At 41.5% G+C, this 12,934-nt stretch overlaps 1 protein-coding gene across 3 annotated transcripts in view; it reads left to right on the forward strand.

The window, feature by feature from the left end:
* PROZ (protein Z, vitamin K dependent plasma glycoprotein) overlaps positions 1-7,600 on the forward strand; it is a 263,433-nt gene extending 255,833 nt beyond the window's left edge. For all 3 annotated transcript variants that reach the window (XM_086934408.1, XM_086934409.1, XM_086934410.1), the window contains one exon: positions 695-7,600. In XM_086934408.1, coding sequence (XP_086790534.1) covers positions 695-1,224 — 530 coding nt within the window. In that variant the 3' untranslated portion in view covers positions 1,225-7,600. The remainder of the gene's footprint in view (positions 1-694) is intronic.
* The last annotated feature ends 5,334 nt before the right edge of the window (positions 7,601-12,934 follow it).

Genomic DNA, 12,934 nt, shown 5'->3' on the forward strand with positions numbered 1-12,934 from the left:
CGTGTACACACTCAAGAAGTTGTACTGCCTACTCATGTCTGTAGAGAGGGGCATTTGGGCCACTTGGTCCTGAAGGACTTTTTGGTCTGAGTCAGTTCACAGACCAATCACTGGGGCAGGTACTGCTATGGTATCTATTCACAAGGTGAGGAATCTGTGGTTAGAAGTATCTGACAGAAGAACAAGCTACATACCTTTGATAATGCTCTTTTTGTGGATATTCTATCTAATAGCAGATTCCTCACTGACCTCACCCACCCATTCTGTGAACTGTACTGTTTTCTATCTATAAAGCTTTAAAGATCTGCACACTGGTTATTTCAATTTGCCAATAGGCTCTGCATCTGAGGGCACAGACAGCCTAATAAAGCAACTGACTTCACCATGCATGGGTGGTGCTGATATGCGGCTCCTCTCATCACGTCTGGGCCAGAACAACAACAGCGCGGAGCAGCATGATACCACCAACTAGTATGGAGGAGTACTGGTTTAAAGTTCCTTTATGCAAGCAGATGCTTGAGGAATGATCACAAGTTAAGGAGCCTGTGGTTAGACAGAGTATCCACCAGAAAGAGCATTACCAAAGACAATTAACTTGTTCTTAAAGGCTAACAATCCTAAAGAACATGCTTGGATTTTTTTTACAATGTATCACATAACATGCTCTAACACCTATAACATTGTTTCTTCTTAGGTATGGTTGGAATAACCACAGCTGATGGCCAAAGACAGACCATTCCTGTGCATCAAATACATACACACAGAAGGTATTCTAAAGAGAAAGGAGAGAATGACATTGCATTGCTTCAATTGAGCAAGCCCATCGAGTACAACACGCACTGTCTGCCCATCTGCATTCCAGAGAAGGACTTTGCAGAGCATGTTTTGATCCCACAGCATGTGGGCATCATCAGTGCCTTGCGACTTCAAGAGGAAGGTGTCTTGGATTCATTACCGCTTCAGTTCCAAGTTACATATCTTCAAAAGGAGATGTGTGAAGCATTGCTGAACGATACCCACACCAACCGAATGTTCTGTGGGTATTCCCAGGAGGTTATAAATGGCACACTGGCTGGTGGTGGTCTGTTTGCTGCTAAACAAAATGGCACTTGGTTTCTGACAGGCATCACAGGGTCTTGGTCAATGCAAGGCAGCCACCTCAATGTGGTACTGTTCACCAAAGTCTCACGATACATCACCTGGTTCAAGGAAATAATGAAGTAAAAACTCATTCTAGACAGCCTAAATGGTTAAACCAAGGCTTCCACTCTGTCTTCAACTGTTTGATTTAGATATTATACTGTTCATATTATATGTGCTATTATAAACAGAATAGCGTATTTGTGAGTTTAAAGAATAGCCTTGTTTTGCCTTACCTATCCTCTAAAACTGTGTAATACATTGGACCATTGGGCCTGCATGTGCCTAAGCCATAACTAGAAGAGTTACGTTTTGGTACTCATAAAGCATAACTCCTTTTTAGTTCTTTGCCACAAATCCTAAAGTATGTGCTCGTCAAATTACGTCATGATTTGAAAACCTTATATTGTGCTTCATGCTGTACAGTTAATCTGTGTCAAACTAGTTTTCCACGTTCTTGAGACTCAGAGGTGCTCGTCAGTCCTTGTGACTAGTACTGCCTTGAGCTACTCATTGAAATGCCGAGCTTAGAGGCAGCCTCATGTAATCAAAATATCCATAAATACAAACATACATACAATTACACACATAGAGAGGTTGGTTATCAACCTTCTTAAACAATTGGTCTGTTCAGCTGTCATTTACGTATTGCTTTCTATATGCATTTGCCCCGATTGAACGGCGTGTTACAGAATATTTGCTTGATCACATGTACATCCACGTAAATATGTTCGTATACTGTATTTCTATAGTTTGAACCTAGCTAAACAGCTGGGGAGTGTTGTACATGGCAAAAGACAAACGTAAAATTAACGAGTAATAGGAGAGGATGCTGGGTTGTGGTTGTGATGCTTTGTAAATGATTCAGATGGACTTGAAGATGTTGCGGCCCGGCAATGGAAACCAATGGAGGTCCACCAGATGGGAATGGTATAATTATATTTCTTCAGACACTGTATGAGATATGCTGCAGCATGTAGAATGCTATTGAGGGTTGTTGGTGTGAAGTCTTGGAGGCAAAAGAGTAGGGCAATACCACCTTTCAGGCGCTCCTAAGGCAAGCCCGTCTGCGCCCGTTCGCGCCTGGCCGGGCCCAGGGACTAGGCAGAATGGAGAAATTAACAGCTACACTTCTGCTGAACTCCTCTCTCTACAACACTCGGGCATCCCCAACCTCGATCCCGCCACACTTACCTGCTTAAAGGCTAATAACATCTATCCTCTCCACCTAACGGAGGAGGATTCCTACACCATACCTCAATGCCCCACCTCCACCAGCCCTACCCCAAGCCCAAACACCTTGACCGTCCGCTGCTTATATCTTAATACCAGATCTCTAGTAAAACACCAACTAGACATCTTCCTACTACTCAAATCCGACAGACCAGATATTTTATTTCTATCTGAAACATGGCTTACGACGGATTCCTTACCGGACATTCTCACAGCCCTACCGGCAGACTACTATATTCTGCTGACAAACAGAGAACCAGGAAAACCTGGAGGGGCGTTGCCGCAATTATATAAATGGAGACATGGGTACTCTGATGAAGACAGATTATTATATACAGCTGCCCGCAGGAAGTACAAAAACTCTATCTTATCTGCTAAAGCAGTCTTTTTCTCCGAAAAAATCTCAAACGCCCAAAATAAAACCAGAAAAATCTTCGGGGTCGTAAACGACCTATGTAATGATGCCAGAACTTCCCCCTCTCAAGCTCCCACGCAAACGTTATGCAATCAACTCAATGACTTTTTTAAGGATAAGATTGCCAATATAAAAAACAGTATCCAGCCCAGCCCGACTCCTGTGGGAAGAGTAGATAGCGGTAGAAACCTTAACGAACTCGATGCTATTCCTCCTATAGAACAACCGAGACTAGCAGAATTAATGAACCGAGTTACGTCCGGATCTCCTAACGACCCTTGCCCCCGCACATACTAAAGGAAGTTTATTCGACAATACCCCAAGGAATAATTCCCCTCCTGAACAAGTCCCTATCACAGGAAATAGTCCCTAATTCGTTCAAAAACGCCACATTGGTCCCATTAATCAAAAAACCCGGCGCCGACCCTTCCAACCTCTCAAACTACCGACCCATATCGCTTCTCCCTTTTGGTGCAAAGATCTTAGAAGCCCACGTGGCTAGCTGTATCTCGAGCTTCATAGAGACATCCGACTTTCTAGAGCCCAATCAAGCCGGCTTCTGCCAGGCGCACTCTACCGAGTCGGTGATTCTAGCGGTCCTGGACACCATGAGGTCTAATGCCGACAAGGGCATACATCAGGCCTTGGTGCTCCTGGACTTGTCGGCAGCGTTCGACACGGTGGATAATACCATCTTATTACACCGTGTCTAACAGGCCGGCCTGCGAGGCACGGCTCTTGGTTGGATCAAGTCCTTTCTGAATGACCGTTTCCAGGCTGTCAAACTCGAGAACTTTATGGCGCCCAAACTCCCCACCACCTGTGGCATCCCACAGGGCTCATCGCTGTCCCCCCTCCTGTTCAATCTGTACCTCAAACCGCTGCTGCATTTGTTAAAAAACAGGAAGGTTACTATATACAACTATGCGGACGATATGCAGCTTATATTCCCACTAAATTCCTCAGACTCCGTCGAAGAATTTCAGGCCACTATGTTGCACATCCAAGGGTGGATGGAGACGAACCATCTAAAACTCAACCCCGGAAAGACCGAGCTGGTACTCCCGGGTAAAAGTGCAACCAGCTGGGGCCCTCATTTTTGGCCGCCCTCCATGGGATCTCCACCGTCCCCCTCTCCATCGGTAAAAAGTCTCGGGATCACCCTTAACACCGATTTATCATTAAAAAGTCAGGTGGGTACTGTGATCTCCTCATGCTTCTTCCAGTTACGGAAGATCAAGAAAATTGCTCATCTGCTTACGCACTCCGCCCTCATCCAGGTGGTAATTGCCTTGGTCCTCTCCCGCCTTGATTTCTCCAACTCCATCTATCTAGGTATCCCCTTGGCTCTTTCCAATCGATTGCAGATTGTGCAAAATCAAGCGGCCAGACTAATATTCAAATGCAACGGCAGGAGCTCGGCGAAACCACTGCTAGCCACCCTTCATTGGCTACCTATAGCCCAATGGGTAACCTTCAAAGTAAGCTGCCTGACCTTCAAGGCTCTTCATGGAAAAATCCCCAAGTTTATAAACCATCTCATAAACAAACACGAACCGACTCGCAATCTCCGCTCTGCCCATCTGTCTCTCCTCACCTTGCCCCTCTTTAAAAAGAAACGCCTCGGCGGATGCCGGCTTGCTTATTTGGCCCCAAAGATCTGGAACTCGCTTCCCCTCTCACTTCAGAGCTGTACCAATCTAATGCAATTCACGGGTGCACTGAAGACCTGGTTATTCAAACAAGCACACGGTTAGGATACTGCTTACCATCTTTCCTCTTCTCCAGCGCCATGAAACCTCTGGGTGCCCGTGCGCTATACAAATTATGAATAACATAACAGAGTATGAGGGTTTGAGCAGCAGTCCTGAAGTCACTTTCAGAAAGGAATGGTTTATTTTTTTAAGAAGAGAGAGCTGGTACCAGGCCATCTGTGGTTTTTACGGCAATATGTTTGTTAAGGGTGACCGAAAAAGAGTGGCACTTGAGTGCCTGGATTTGTGAGCCAATACTTTAATTTACCAATTTTGTTTTCTTTCCACTCTTTAGTCTATTTTATTACTCTAATCATTCCTCTGTTTTTAAGCTATGTCTTCAGGTCACAGTAAGACAAACCCAATTGTACCATTTCATTGGGTCAATAAGAATCATATTTGCACACGAAAATGAAAAACATTTTCTACCTCTGCTTGCTAAGAAGCATACACACTAATCATTTAAACACATTTGTAATGGTTATTTTATAGGGCTAAGCTTGTTACTTTCTTTCTTTCTTTCATTGCAGAGGCTTGCAATAATGCTAAAAAAGTGAACAATTCATCATCTTGCTTATGCCACACCCGTTGGCTTTGTCAATACTTGTTAAGATTTACTGTAAGGCAAGGGCACCTCCTCCTCAATGGTGGAGGAGCGATGCCCCACTGCCTGGCTCAGGGTCAGCAAATATATAACAATGTTCTTGCATCATTTTAATTTACAATTGACGGCTCTTAGCCAACTTGTTCAGAGGGGCGGGCCGAGATACGGGAGTGGGTGGGGGAGTGCCACTGCACTCCACTCCCTAAGTGTGCATATGTGTTTTGACTGGTCGCCTCAGGCCAAACAAAATGCACATGCACTCTTAGGTTTTCTACAGCCCAGCTGCTTTGAGCAGTCCTGCTGGAGAAACTCCACGGACTTCCTGGTCTGAGCAGGGCGTCTTCCCTGCCTACTCATACCATTCCCCGTACTACTCTGCAGCGCGGGGATTGGACAGGGAGTCTGTCCCAGGGACTGCTTGGACCAGCAGATAGGAAGACAGGAAGAGGAGAGGAGGGAGAGACGCCGGAGCGACTGGCGGCAAAAGGTACCACCCTTAAGTGTATGGCAGCCGCGGCTGCTGTAAGGGGAATATGAAGTTCAAGAAGTCAAGGCATACTCTCATGGGCTGGCTTAGGTTTAGAAACTGAGATTTAATTAATACATGGATAACGTACAATAAATGAAAATATAGTCAGGGCTGTTTCTCTTTTTAAGAAAAAAGAGTAGTACTTTATTTATGTAAAGGTAAAATGGTGTAGTAGAGAGGTGGTATCCCCTGCACAAGAAGTAGGCTGATGTACTTGAGCTGGTAATTTTGTAGCATGGCGGTGCTTTTGGTCATTGTGCCACACACACGCAGTTGTGACAGAAGTCTTCATATTGATTCAACGTATAGGTTCCGGGAGGATGACCTGATTTGCAAGAGATGATTATGGCATGTAGGGGAAGCCACTCCCATCCCAAGCAATCTCCGACATCCAAATAGCATCAGACACCTGTCCACAAGAGCATGATTGTGAATTCACTCTGTGCACTTTCTATCTCTTTGTAGTTTGTCCATTTCCTTTATTTTGGGCATTCCATAATATAAGTGGTGTCTGTTGGTGTCTTAGAATCCCTGGCAATCTGAAGCAACTCCGGGGATGTTGTGGGTGTCTTATCTCTTCTCCTAAACCTGGACACAGTATATTGAGGAGGTGGCACATGGCCATGGCATTATCTAGGTTTGAGCACCTCACCTTAGCTGAGCCATTCTATAGCAATCTCACAAACGTGGGAGGGCAATGACGTGTCTTCTTTCCATGTGTCACTTTCTAGCATCGCAAAGACAGACCTGCTGGTTGCTTCTCAAGTTCTCATGCCCGCCGAACCCTTATGGCAAGCTAACTTTTCTCCATCATTGCATCTTTGTGAATAAAACTCAGCCCTTCACTAAACGTAGCTGAAGTCATCTTCTGAGTGATGGAGAGATGGGCATCATCTGTAACATGCATGAGAGGAGTTTGAGAACAGCTACTTTGTGGGTCAACAATTGTCCTCAATAGCAACCCAGATTTGTAGGCTACACCCACCTGACACCAGAACATAGGTACCATATTTTTTGCTGAAGAAAATAATATACACTGTGCATTTGTAACATACACAGGGGAAGTAAGGAATCAAGAGACAGAAGGATATACAGATTTACAGGGTGTTGGATGCAACTTTACCCCTGAACTACAAACAGATAATACCAACTGCCAGTCTCATCATATGCTAATTGGGGTAGTAGTATTGCGTCTTTAGAGGAGAGTTTCACTTTTGAATAACCAGTTCCTCTGTGGACTGCTAAGGTCCGTAATAATGATGAAGTAATTGGATCATGCCAACACTAGATTCTAAGCAAAGACCTACTCATACTGCAATCTAACACAGATTTAATCAGCAACTGTAGTTTCATTACATTGCTGAATTTTTGTCTGCACCTGCTATTATTTTTGCATAACCTATTAAAAAGACAATACAAAGAGTTAAACAAATAATAATTTTTGCAAGCACATCATTAGAACTGCATCATCCAGTATATGGCATTTCATTGCTACCAATGAGATGGGTCTTGCTAAAAACAAGTTGTTTATAGAAATCATTGTATTCTATCTCATATATTTGTTGAATCTACCTCTTACTCAGTTCTGTTTTCAAATAATTCTTGCAGCAGACATAGAATTGCCATGGTGGCGCAGTTAATCATAACCTAAATAGTGAGTAGTCATCATGATGTCCTGGTATCCACAAAGCAAGGATGGAAATTAACACAGTGACTTTAAAACTGAGGCTACTAAAAACGTTTTTCTTCAAAGTCACCACCTGGGATTTGTGTTTTGGTAAAATATTTTTATTGATATTCAAATGTGCTAAAACATTTATTTCAATACCACATAATAAAAAGAATCAACGAATTATACCATTATTTCAGTTTCAGTTCACTACCCAGAGTATATTGTGCCCACAATAAATGGTTATATGAGTCAACCCGCCTGCTCTTTTATTGTCAAATGTTAAGTGTTCCCAGTGTATACTGGAGTGGGTCATACGTTTTTCTAAAATATCTTTTTCATTCAAGGAGGTTCTTGCTATTTCATGAATACACATCTTTTTATTTTATTTGATTCAGACATCGTCTGAGGTCAACAAATACATAAACATAATTTAAAAATTATATTTATACTTTTGAACTTTCTTTAAAAACAACATGGTAATTTAAATTTAACAAGTACAAATACGTAATCTGTAGTTGTTAAAATTGTAACGTGTTTTACAAAATGTTTACAATCTCTTTAAGAACTTGTACACGTTATAGCAAATAAATTAATTTAGAGGAGATTTACACAATGATATAAAATCTTGTGATAAAATTGCATTATATCTGAGGTGAATAGGTTTTATGAAATGTTGCCGGACTTCTACCAGGATCGAATTTGGGCAAATTAAAAGTGCATGGCAAAGGTCTTGCACTCCACCATTACACAAGTCACAGATACCTGATGAACATTCAGAGGAATTCCATTTGGAAGAGTAAACGTTTAATGGAAGAATTCCTAATCGCAAGAGAAGTATACAATGCCTTACTCTATGTTCAAGCTGAAACTTTAAGTAATGCGCAGAAGTTTTGTATACTATAGTGTCCGCATATTTTTTGTAATATTTTAATTGAGTACAATACTCCTTGTCTGAGTCAAAACCTATTTTAGGCATCATATGTTTTAAAAAGAGCTTCAAATGTGCTGGGGACCAACCCTGCAAAAGTGCTATAGTGCATTGTGATGCCTCTAGGGCTGCTTTAAGATTCCTATTGAAAATATGCAGTGCTGATTCTTCTCTAAAAGTTTCTAATTTCAATATATGTCTTAGTGAGCCAGGATCCACATGTAAAAGATTAAAAGCCCACCTTGTAATATTAGAGATTGCTCGAGCATATGTACTCATTAAGGAGAGCTCAAGGTGCAGGGTTTGTGCGGTAACGGATTGACAGACTTCCAACAGTTTCCTTAGAGTAATCCCTTTTTTCACTTTTATTGGTTGCCAGGTTTTAATCAGTATATATTCCAGAGCATAAAATAGAACAGGTGGAATTTTTGCGCTATAAACCTCAGCAGGGATGTAAAGTGTCTCTTCCCTGTCAAAGAATAAAATCTCTTTAAGGCCCCAACATGGGAGTCAGCCTTTCACCCCATGTGATGAAAGTGAGAAGCATTTTGGAGATTATATGAGAATATTCGGCCCAAGTAAACATACTCTTTCACTACCTCAATTGGTTTACCTCCCAAAAACCAAGTAAATGGCGAAAATTTCCTTCTTCCTCTAGAAGGTAGACTTTTAGTTTTGGAAATATTAGGGACAAAGAAGTTTTCTTTTGCATATCTAATTAATTCAGTTAGGTTTCTTTGTAATCCAATTGGGGTGCGATCAATTATGACGTCTGTGTACATTAGAATATTGATGTCACTTTGCACTAGTTTTGGGGGGAAATTCTTTATTTGGAACACAAACAAACATTATTTACAAACCATTTAGTTGCACATCAAGAGTGGCATGGGCCTCAAATCAAGCAAGAAAATTAGGCATCCACACCATAGTTTGGTGGTAAATAACAGCCACTAATCTGGATAGAGTGGACCCCTCACACCAATGGGCACCAGTGCTATTGCACCTGCTGCAGTATTGATTGTTAGGTCCCTGAAACCATGTCCCCATGGTCGTGCTATAGTGAGAGCAAAACACCTCAATATTCAGATTAAGCTAATTTCACTTCAGACAGTTCATTCCCTTGGTTAATCTTGAATGAAAAAGCACCCTCCCCATCATCCATTTAGCAGAGTAACAGCAATAAAAATTTTAGATCACTTAAAAATGTATTCTCTAGTTCAAGGGAAAGTAAAAGGATTTATTGCAAAAATTTCAGAAGTTAAATCAATCAATCAGGGGGTTTGTATAGCACAAGCTACTCACCCGGAACAGGTCTCAAGGGACTGATGGAGAGGCAGGCATGGAGGGCTCCATAGATCCTGGAGGTTCACTGAGCTCCATCGATGAGCCAGGTCTTGAGGTCCTTTAGGAACTTGGGGAGCGATGCAGAGGCACCATTAGATCGCGGGCGCTTACAACAGACACGTGAGACAATGCTGGAACCACGAGACAGGTAAACCCGTAGTGTTTTAGGCTCTTAGGCTTTTAGGTAGTTGGTGGGAAGTGTAGTGGAGGGGCAGGGTTTTAGGATTTAGGGCTTGTGTAGTGAAGGGGCAGGGTTTTAGGCTTCAGGGCTTAGGGTTAATAGTAGTATATGGTTGTGATTTTGGGTTAGGGCTTTGGGTCGGATACAGTAGTGTTTTAGACATTTGGGTTAGGGCTTTTAGGGTTTAGGGTTAAGGGGCAAATATGGTAGTGTTATGGACATTTGGGTTAGGGCTTTTAGGGCTTAGGTTTAAGGGTCGGATATGGTAGTGTTTTAGACATTTGGCTTATGGCTTTTAGGGCTTAGGGTTAAGGTTTGGATCTAGTAGTGTTTTAGGCTTTAGGGTTAGGGCTTATGGTTAAGGGGCGTGTAGGGTAATGTTTTAAGGTTTAGGGTTAAGGGTCGTATATGAGACACTATTTAGGCTTGAGGGGGTCGATATGTCTTTGCTATGTTGCTTACAGTGTAGTTTAGGAGGTAGGGTCAGGGGGAATGCGCATGGGGTACAAATCCCGATTTTGAAGTATGCGGGGTGTTGGTATGCGGTGTGAATGTCTTTTGCATTCTTTACAATTGGGATGCGATGTGATGGGCTGTGTTGTAATTACTTGCGATGTAAAGGGACATGCGATCTAAAATTGGCGATGTGAGGGCATGGGATGTTAGAGTTTGCGATGTGCCATCATACATCCATTGTGGAGGGCCTTGTGTGCATAGGTGAGAAGCTTGAAGGTGATTCCCTTCTCGACGTGGAGCCAATTTAGGGTCTGTAGGTGTTGGCTGATGTGGCAGTGGCGCGGTAGGCTGGGAACTAGTCTGGGCGCGACATTCTGGACGTTCTGTAGTTTTCGGGTGAGATTATGTGGTACAGAATACATGCCATGAAGAATTCAATGAAAGTTAAACAGAATAGTCAAAAATCAGAAATCATTCTAATTCTCAATGAGCAGCAAAATCAGGAAATAATACAGCAGCATCCCTAGTAGGAAAGGAAAGTGTCCTGGCTCACCCCCATACCCAAGGAGTTAGTATACATAATTCTAGCATAACAAAATAGAGAAATAGCAGAATCGTGGTGGCTCAATTCAATTCAAAATAACTTTATTCTGAATCTTTTCTGTAGATCCATAAAAGTACATAAAAAGCATCATAACATCTAATAATAAACACGATTCCATACATTATATATTAAAAACTCATTCAATAAAATAATTATTAAAATACATTATGCAAAGAAACCTCCTAGTATCTCAATGTTAAAAAAGCTTATCCTTCTAAAAAACATCTTTCAAACAAGGGATAGCCGTCTTTTTACAGCATCCTGTTGGCATAAACTATTTTGGCAAACCAGAATTAAATATGTTACTACTTAAGTACACAAGCACTATCCTATTGTAATAAAGCATCCATCATCCTTCATGCTACCTGCATATGGAGATGTTCAAAATAATATGAAACATTTCAACAATGAACCTTAACACTATTAAGTAAAACTAGGCCTAGCAAATGAACTACAGTGGAGAGGCCTTGAAGAATGAAAGAGTTGGGAACACTAGGATGTTTATTCAAAGCACAATGGATGGCAAGGGTGAATATAGGAGTGAAAAACAGAGCAGCCACAAAACAGCATCCAGTTTATCGATGATGGCGTTTTCATATAAATGTAGCATAACTAAATTACATTAATATACAGACTTCTATTTATCATATTAAACCTGTTTCAACTGTAATCATCTTACCTCATCATTTACATCTTGGATCAATCATAAAACATTACTCATTATTTTGTCACACAAAAATAGACTTAGAAAAAAGTTGACACTGTTCCCCCTAATACTTTATTAAGCAGGAAATCATTCAGTTTCAATCAGTTTCTGTGTCTTCTTCGAATTCTCCTCTGCCATCTTCAGCTGGTTGTAGACACTATTCCACTTCATACTTCTTCATAAGGCAATTATTACACCTGTTTCCACATTTCTTGACCATATGCTCACAAAACTTGAACAAAAGAAATGACAATTTGGAAAAACCAATTTAATGATTACAGGTGTTTGTATCAGTATTAATCTACCCCCAGCCAAAAAATACATCCACTCACCAACCATGTTTCAATTCATTTCATTTCATAAGGCTTTATTCGTAACAAGAAAGCAAGTCCATAAAAGCACGGCATAAAAAGGATTACAGTATAAAGCAGCAGCCATAGAAAGCAAAAGAATACAACAGTTTAAAAGGTTAAAAGAGCATACTTTTCCTGGCATTGATTGATTTAAGAATAAAAGTAGGGGTATAAAAACAAACATCCGGGTGATGTAAATTAAAAAGCAGGCTCATGGAGTCTCGTATTGTCCTAACACCAAACTTTACAAACAATGGCTTCAAATAGGCAATCCGTAGATATGTGTACAACTGGCAAAGCAAAAGAAAGTGCACAGTGCTTTGTGGGGTAGTATTATCACAGAAACAGGGGCCAACAGGATGTGAATGCAGGGAGGGGAAGGCCACAAGGTGATGTACTACTCCAGTTCTCAGTCTAGCCAACGCAAACCGATGTGCATTCCAGGTCACTTGTGACAAATAAGGTTGAAAACCTACAAATTCATTAAAGTCTCAGTAAAGAACACAGGAAGAAAGTTCAGCACTATTTTGATGTCGCCTTATGGATAGCTGTTGTAAAAAACACCCCTTAAGTTCAGTTTTAGACAACTCATTGGCCCGCATCGGTCCACAATGATATTAATGTCAAAGATCTCACGGAAATTTTCCACAATATATTTTAACCATGGAATCTTTTCATAGTGATCCAAAGAAAGGCAGTCAGAAATGATAGCTCTACACAATGAGGTCTCTTCTTTCATCTAAATAGAGCACCATAGCATCAGAGGTCTGAGGAGAATCAAGTCGGCAAGATGATAAATACCCAATTCATTATGCACCAAAACGTTTGAGACAGAGCTTGGCAGGCACAGCAGTCTCTTCAAAAAGACGTTCTCCTCTACCTGAAGAGATCCTGCCGTGGCATGGTCCCAAATGCCTGCTCCATACAGGGCAATGGAGACACAATGAGACTGGAAAATTTTTAACATGTCGTGGACCCGCCTATCTCCCAATTTGGTAGACATGGTGAATATTCC

The sequence above is a fragment of the Lissotriton vulgaris genome, chromosome 8 (genome assembly GCF_964263255.1).
Source record: "Lissotriton vulgaris chromosome 8, aLisVul1.2, whole genome shotgun sequence".
NCBI classification, from domain to species: domain Eukaryota; kingdom Metazoa; phylum Chordata; class Amphibia; order Caudata; family Salamandridae; genus Lissotriton; species Lissotriton vulgaris.